An 8,632-nucleotide genomic window follows, 5' to 3' on the forward strand; every position below is an offset into this window, starting at 1 on the left:
GGGGAGGAGAAATAACCCTCCAAATTGCATCTTAGTGTACCTCTGCTCTGTAGGGCAAGATCCCACTGTACAACCAGCCTTATCACTTTGCACTTCTGATTACCTGCCAGATCCCTATCCAGATATTAATGCAGAATAAAAATGAATCTACAGCAAGAGGGAGTGCTACTGCTCATCATACGTCTTTCACTACAAGTTGTTTTTGCTGTGGATTAACAGAATTGTGTGAGCAAACAAGATAGCAGGAGAAGGAAGTGCAACACTGCCTTGTCCATTTAACCTAAAGGATGCTCCCTTTGGATCAGTGAGGCCATACATGAGTGTCTGCTTATTACAGGTTGGTCGTCTGCTAGGTTGCCATGGACTGTTTCTCAGACGCAAAAACATCAGTGACAGCCATGAACATTTCACAGTGGTTTTCTGGATCTGTTTTAAGACCTTGAGGCATGGCAGGAGTTTTCCAGAGAGCAAGCATTCAGATTGAGTTCTGCCTTTCCTGTTCCAGATGATTGACCAACCCATGCTCTCAGACTTGTCTAAACTGAGCTTTGGTGTATTGGCTTCCATCCAGTCCATGATTGGTGCCAAATGACAGCTCAGCACTTTCCTTGGGTTCACCAGAACTCTATGGAAAGAAACAAACCTAACAATGTCAGGATGCAAAGGGGTCTTGCAGCACCTTTTAGACTAACTCTGCAAAAGAAGTCATAGTGTAAGCTTCCAAAACACACTGCAGAAATAATCTTGAGACTGCTTCGCTAGGGCAGTTAAAGTGGTCTCAAACTGGATTATTTCTGCAGTGTGTTTTGGACTTTAGTCTACTTCCTTAGATGCATGCAGTGAACTGGGTATAGGCTTTTGTAGGCTTGGTCTACTTTCTCAGAAACTTTCAAAACTCAAAGTTGAAGTGACCTTGGATTTGATTTTGGGATTGCTTTGGGCAAGGTAGGTTAAAAATGAAAGCCACCATTCACATACATTTCCAAGAGAGTAACCGTATACTTACATTCCCTTGGTGCTCATCTACCATCCAAAAGGCCTGGGGACCATAAGTGGTCATGCTTTACCCATACATTTTACATGCTATTCTACATCTGAGCATCTCTGAGCAGGAAGCATCAAGAAGACCAACACTGCAATATCTTGCAAGCCAAATATTGGTTTAATCGGCCATGCCTGGGGATGGACATGACAATGTGACCTTGTGCAATTGGCTGCCTTTTGTTGTCATGTTTTTATGCTAAGGTGAGGGTCTCTTGGCACATAATCTTGCAATTCGGGGTTTTAAAAACAGTAGAGTTCTCACTTGCATGAGCAATGAGAACATTTGACAAGATGCTGGGGTGCTTGCATAAGACTTTGGGGTGCAGCACGGGCAATGCCTCAATGCCCCAGGACATGCCAACACCCCAAACTTTGCTTGTATCGCACCTTGCCAAAATCCAGATCTGAAACCTTGGGCAATGTCAGGGATAAAACAGGCTATTTATGCCAAAGGAGTGTGTTGATTTGCATGGCTTTCATTAGCGCAGGATCTGTGGGTTACTTGCTTTTTTGGCACCGAATACAAAACAGACCTGTGTGTGCATAGCCGGTCATGTTTTAGTTTCCTTGGCAAAGCCTCTTCTGTAGAGGGTTTGGTTCAGTTTGCTCAGGATATGAACAAACCTTGCTCTGGCCAAGTCGAGAGCCAAAGGGCCGGGGAGTCGGTGTCAGCCGAAGGTCAGCTGAAGCCAACGATGATCCAAATTCTTGCACAGCGGTCAGACCTGCGTCCGTTTCCCCCTTCGGTTGTGTTTGGGAGGAGGTTTCCTCTTGGAGTCTTTGGTAGGGAAGGCCTGCTGCTGCTTACAGTACAAGTCATTATTTCTTTGACCCACAATCCAATGCTGAACATCAGTGGCAACCACACGTCTTTACCACCATGTTGCGATGCTTCTTGAGGATCACATTGTTGTTGCTGTCATAATAGAGGACGGATGTGGCGCTGAGTTTGGTGGGGGCACAGCAGGCCTTGGGGACAGCGTCTGGTTTCATCAAATGCACCTGCGGGGAAATCACACGGACATTGGGACATCTGTTATTGCTGCTGTTGTCGTTGTGTGCCTTCAAGTCATTTTCAACATATAGTGGCCCTAAATTGAGCATGGTTTGGGGTTTTGATTTTTGGCAAGTTTTTGATTTTTGATTTTTGGCCATCCTCTGAGAGTATGATTGCCCAGGGTCACCCACTGGGTTTCCATGGCCAAGGAGAGATTCGAACTCTAGTCTCTAAAGTCATAATCCAACGCTCAAACCATTCTGTCTCTCATTAAGATTTAGAGAAACTTTCTTGTCCAACTGACATTCAAAGGAGCATTTGTGTATATGGGGTTGCAGGTAGAGAGAAGCATCTTTTTCAGTGAGTAAGCCATTTGCCAGCACTGGTAAAAACATTTATCCAAAAATGTGTGGCAGTTTGAATCGATGTTGGAAGCACTTTACATTGCTTGGAATTCAAGAGTCTGGCTGCAGGACACAAGGTTATTCGCTTGAATTTCAGCAGGGATTGAGTTTGTGTGTGTATTTGTGAACCAGGACCTGGCCCCTCCATGGAAGACTTGGGGGATGGAATAAAAAAATATTTGCCTACTTTCCTCCTGTACCACTTTTAATCTCATTTTACGAAGAAGAAGAAAAAAAGGAAACCTTAACTGATGCCAAAGGAGGCTTTAAAAGCCCAAATGTTGCATGCGTAGCAGAAAGAAATGTGTTGTAGTCCCTTACACACTACACAGTTATAACACTTTGATACCACTTTAACTGCTTCAGCTGAGTCCTATGAAGGAGCAGGAATTGTTGTTTTGGGAGATGTTAAGAATCCTCTGGCCAAGAGTTCCTCTAGTGTAGTGGTTCCCAACCTTTGGTTCTCCAGATGTTTTGGACTTCGGCCCCCACAACTCCTGACTGTTGGCCAATTTGGCTGTGGCTTCTAGGATTTGAAGTCTAAAACAAATTGAGGAGCAAAGGTTGGGAACCACTGCAAATCTAGTGCATCCCCAAATTATCAAACCCAGAGCTCCAGATGATAGAGCCATAGCTGTCAAAGTGGAACCAAAGTGCTGTGATTGTGTAGTGTGAAAGAGAACTCTGCAAGACAGAAAGCATTGGTGACGTCTGGACTTATTGGTGCAGTGGCTTGAGCACTGGACTATGACTTGGGAGAACAGGGTTCAAATCCCCTGGCTCAGCCATGAAACCCACTGGGGGACCCTAGGCAAGTCACACTCTCTCTGCCTCAGAGGATGTCAATGGCAAACCCCTTCTGAAGGAACCTGCAAAGAAAACCCTGTGATAGCTTTGCCTTACGGTTGCCATAAATCAAAAATGACCTGATGGCGGAACTACTACAAAAGTAGTGAAAGATGATGAACCCCATGGGACACTGGGGTAAGCATGCAGATCCATGGCTGCTCCTACAATTGCCTAAAGGATCCGCTGTTACAGACACACAGACACAACATACACTCACACACACTCCCTTGCTGGGAAGCTCCCTTATTCTCTGTTTTGCAATTTCTCATCAGAAGATACTGACCAATGACTGGAGGATGGCATGGTTGGTGGCGTTCATGCAGGAATCCAAGGGGAAAGCACATTCACCTTCGCAGTAGAAAGCGGAGTAGCCCTGGGGTGCAATCACCCAGTCCTGAAAGAGCAAAGAGAAAGCGCACTGGAAGAAGCCACCATGTTGCAGGGTATTGTTCTTTTTACTGTGATCTTCAACACCACTGTATTAACCCTAATTTTACCAGCGCTACAGTGGGCCCTTGTTATCTGCTGCAGTTTGGCTCCAGAATCCCCTGTGGATAACAAAATCCATGTATGCTCAAGTCCCTTTAATATAATGGCAGAGCAAAACTGTGTCCCTTATATAAAATGGAAAATCAAGGTTTGCAATTTGGAATTTATACTTTTTCGGACTATTTTCAAGCTGTGGATGCTTGAATCCATGGATTAAGAAAAATCCATAGATAAGGAGGGCTGACTGTAGCAGGGAGATCTGATGTGTTTTACATTATTAATTTTTGGCTGATGAGTTTCCTAAGATTGCAGCCAAATAGATAGTATTTGTGCAGCAGCACTAGCTTGTTGGCATAGGATGTTGCCTTAATATTAACAGTATTAGTTTACGTTGTCTTTCTAAAATCATTGTAACACAAATACTTTATATTTAATCTTGTTTTCAACTCTGTATTTAATATTGTATTTTAATGTATTGTATTGCATTTTCTTTATCCCATTTAGCTCCTTTTTTACTGGTCACTGACCAAAATTAACCAAACTCAACGGTGCTACCAAGATCCCTTTGCATACTGATTTTTCCAGACTAAGAAGGCTATAACTCTGAATTTTTAAAATAAGTATTTACCAGCCATCCAAGGTCTTGAAAGCTGACGTAGAGCTCATGCCTTCGGCATACTTGTCTCCCTTCAGAAACATGGAGGTCATCTGCGGAAGGAAAAAGCCCAGGATTTTTCTATCAGTGGACCAGAAATTGCCAAATGGACAATGCGTTTAAGCCAAGAGGAGGTGTGTGTCGTACTTTGGCCTGAACTTAGACAGAAAATAAAGAATGCAGCTCTAGTGTTGCAAACGAAAGAACTGCTCTCCAGGTTCAACCACTACAATGAGACATTGTCCCTATCCTTGGCTATAGTCCGAACTGTGGCTGCAAGGTCATGTAGGTGTCCGGACACCTTTTCCAACCTCCGAATTGCACACATGCATGCACATGCATACACACAAAAGTTCCTTTCCTGCTCCTAGTAGTCTCCAGAAGTGATATCTTTATGTCTAAACAGAGCCTTGCAAGTGCCTAGAACCGAACTCAGTTAAAAATTGGAAACCTGTTCAGGTAAAGCTCCAAACAAGTCACAAACTCAGTTCCAAAGTTCTTACCCAATGACCCTGGAAGCCTATTTAAATGTGAGAAGTTGTTCGTCTTCTTGTGCTGCCTCTTTCTCAGCTGCTTGGTGGCTCGAGGGACCCTGACTTGGTTCTTGCCGCTTCGGAAGAAGGTCACCACGAAGGGCTGCTTGGAGCGTGGCCCGCGACGTCCCAAAAGGCCGGCCGATCCGGGGTCGACGCTCTGTCCTGAAAAACCCAAACACCAAACCCTTTCCACTATGTTAATACTGCTTTCGGTTCATTCCTAGTCTTTGACTTGAAACTGAAATAATTGTCACTTAGCCCTTTTAAAAAAACTTTGGTACAATGAGATCTTAGCAGCATTTTTGTGCTGAATTATTGCAAGCTGCTTTGCGTCCCATGCTGTGAGAAAGGTGAGTATAAATTGAATAAGTAAATAAATAAATAATAAATTAAGGGCCACAAAAGCAGTCTTGGAAGGGACCACAGGCCCAAGGCCATCCCTGCAATATGACTACAACTTGTATCACCAAATGGGTTTCTAGAGGTAACAGTGACTTTAGCCTTACCGTCCTCTGTCTCCACATAAAGTCTCAAGCGCAAGTGGTATTTGCGGTTGAGTAGCCAATGATTACTAGCCGCGGCAATGTCAAACACTAGCCAGCCTTCAGCCCCGGCTAAATAATCTTGCAGGTCCAAGAAGAGAAGTTCTGCTTCCCTGGAAGAGCAGAAAAAGGTGCATCGACATGGAGAGATGAGCATCTGAGGCATAACCCCACAAAGTACAGCATCATCACAAAAGAGTGATGCCTTTATTGGACCAACCTAAATTGACTGTTTTGTGGATTTTGGATAATACTGTACTTTGCTATATGACCAACACGGCTGGATAGGTTTCCCAGAAATGCAAGTAGGATGGATGGATGGATGGATGGATGGATTGATGATAGATAGATAGATAGATAGATAGATAGATAGATAGATAGATAGATAGATAGATCTATCTCTCAATGTTATACTTGGGCTTTCTGGTTTGAAACTGCTTTATGATTCTAAGTACTTTGTTGTCTTATGGCAGTTTAAGAAAGAAAAGACTACTAAAACAATGTACAGGTTGAAATGTTCAGGACCAGAATTATTTTGGATTTTTTTGGATTTGGGAATACCTCTATTTGCAAACCACTGAGATATTTCACAACAAGCAGTCAATAAATGATTATAGATAAGTAAGCATCCTGTTTTTACTGGTGCCCAAGGTTTGTTATTGCGCGCCTTCAAGTAATCTCTGACTCATGGAAGGCGACCTTATCATGGGGTTTTCTGAGCAAGAGGTTTGCCTTTGCTCCCCTCTGAGGCTGAGAGATGTGCAACAATTAAACATGCAACCATTAAATTAGTCAGACGTGTCCCATTTGGCCATTTTGCATTTAAAACCACCATTTCAGGTCAAAAGCATTTCTTTTACCGCACCTGTTGTGATGTTCTTGAACTATCTTGTATAGGCTGATGTGGAGAGTTTTGTTGACAGGCCAGATGAAACTTTGCATCTTGTAAATCCTGAATTCAGCTGCCGTTACCGATTCCCCCGTTGGGATCTGCGTCAGATCAAACCTGAATTCTTTCCAGTAAGGTTTCTGGTGGAAGATGTCTCGGTCCACTTCAACTGCAAAGCATTGGGAGACAGGGACGATTTAAACATATCTGGGCGTCTCTGAGCACCAGCCTTTGTTGATACCCAAGCACCCAAATGACAAACGCAACTGTCTTTTCTTTTTCAATCCACGCACAAAATGTCAAGATACAAGTTAACAGTTGTAGATATGTAAATATGAAGTCACAATTAAATAGTTAACTAAAACAATAACAAACCTCTGAGGCTGAGAGAGTGTGACTCCTTGCTTTGTGTGGAAAGGGGTTGACAGTATGATGTGTAATGTCTCCTGCACTGCCAGGAAAGGATTTAGGGCTGGTTGCGGTTTCGGAAGGATGACATTCCTTCCTAATTAAGGGAACTGAGGCGGGGAACGAACCCAAATGGAGGCGGATGGGTTGTGTCTGTTTTCCTTGCGTCCGTTTTCTGTTTTCCACATCTGACAAACATCTTTTTAAGTTTAGGAGCGGTTTGCTTAAGACCAACTTTATCCCTCAAATTTTCTTTGTTTTTCGGGTTTCTCAGTCACGTTGGCTACAGGCGACATAAATCTTTATTTCTGAAAATGTCAAAAAGCATTACTTTAAAGTCTTTATAACCCTTTTTACGGCATTTGGGGACACTTTATCGAATGCAGGAATGGTTATCCTCAGGATCCTGTGTGCGTACCGTCAGCCCTCCTTATCCAAGGATTTTTTTATCCGACGGCTTGAAAATATGTAATACATATATATGTAGACGCTTCATATTTTCCACTCCTCTCCCTTTTTGTGCATCTGTGACTTTTGTGCATCTTCTTTGGGTCTGGATGTTTACACAAAGGGAGTGAGCTGCAGTTGGAGGGCTCTTCTCCAGAAGGGAATGCTGCTGAGATTTTAATGATGCATTGTGACCTGTTGGAAAGCCATTTCTTCCAGCTACTGGGTTCACCACAAACCCTTGGGTTTGCGTATGTGTGTGTTTGCGTGTGTGTGTGTTTAAAGAAAATAAAACACAGAACCAGGCAGAATGGCCAACTCAAGGCGGATGCGGAGAGCTCATCCCAAAGAGTGGTGCTGGGCTGGCAAAGGAAGGGAGAAAACCAGGGAAGAGGCGACAGTTTTAGGGAAACTGGAGATGTTTTGAGCACTCTTTTGACAATGCAAGCGAGTGTGCTTTGGATGCAAAATTAAGGTGTTTTGTCCCTCTCCCACTGAATCCATGGAAGGAAAGGGCTATAGATTATCACACACAGATAATAATAATAATAATAATATGTTTTATTTATAAACCGCTATTCCAAATAGATCATAGCGGTGTACAAGAAAATTATAAAACAGTACAAGAAAAATCTACAATTAAGATACACTGTATCTTCAGGCCAGCCCCTGATGACGCTGGGCCAGCCTGTTCTCTCCCTCAACGGCCGAAAGATGACAGTTACGGAGGGAGGGCACTCTGTCTTCAGGCCAGCCCCTGATGACGCTGGGCCAGCCTGTTCTCTCCCTCAACGGCCGAAAGATGACAGTTACGGAGGGAGGGCACGCTGTCTTCAGGCCAGCCCCTGATGACGCTGGGCCAGCCTGTTCTCTCCCTCAACGGCCGAAAGATGACAGTTACGGAGGGAGGGCACTCTGTCTTCAGGCCAGCCCCTGATGACGCTGGGCCAGCCTGTTCTCTCCCTCAACGGCCGAAAGATGACAGTTACGGAGGGAGGGCACTCTGTCTTCAGGCCAGCCTCTGATGACGCTGGGCCAGCCTGTTCTCTCCCTCAACGGCCGAAAGATGACAGTTACGGAGGGAGGGCACTCTGTCTTCAGGCCAGCCTCTGATGACGCTGGGCCAGCCTGTTCTCTCCCTCAACGGCCGAAAGATGACAGTTACGGAGGGAGGGCACTCTGTCTTCAGGCCAGCCCCTGATGACGCTGGGCCAGCCTGTTCTCTCCCTCAACGGCCGAAAGATGACAGTTACGGAGGGAGGGCACGCTGTCTTCAGGCCAGCCTCTGATGACGCTGGGCCAGCCTGTTCTCTCCCTCAACGGCCGAAAGATGACAGTTACGGAGGGAGGGCACTCTGTCTTCAGGCCAGCC

General features: G+C 44.7%; 1 protein-coding gene across 1 annotated transcript in view; it reads right to left on the reverse strand.

The window, feature by feature from the left end:
- Positions 1 to 1,183: 1,183 nt before the first annotated feature.
- LOC149304976 (bone morphogenetic protein 8B-like) overlaps positions 1,184 to 8,632 on the reverse strand; it is a 20,414-nt gene continuing 12,965 nt past the window's right edge. The window contains exons 2-7 of the mRNA XM_089479162.1: positions 6,382 to 6,574; positions 5,481 to 5,629; positions 4,942 to 5,136; positions 4,412 to 4,491; positions 3,578 to 3,688; positions 1,184 to 2,046 (exon numbers count right to left, since the gene is read on the reverse strand). Coding sequence (XP_089335288.1) covers positions 1,897 to 2,046; positions 3,578 to 3,688; positions 4,412 to 4,491; positions 4,942 to 5,136; positions 5,481 to 5,629; positions 6,382 to 6,574 — 878 coding nt within the window. The 3' untranslated portion in view covers positions 1,184 to 1,896. The remainder of the gene's footprint in view (positions 2,047 to 3,577; positions 3,689 to 4,411; positions 4,492 to 4,941; positions 5,137 to 5,480; positions 5,630 to 6,381; positions 6,575 to 8,632) is intronic.

This window comes from Sceloporus occidentalis, unplaced genomic scaffold (assembly GCF_023333645.1).
Source record: "Sceloporus occidentalis isolate IW3139 unplaced genomic scaffold, rSceOcc1.0.p SCAF_13, whole genome shotgun sequence".
Taxonomy (NCBI): domain Eukaryota; kingdom Metazoa; phylum Chordata; class Lepidosauria; order Squamata; family Phrynosomatidae; genus Sceloporus; species Sceloporus occidentalis.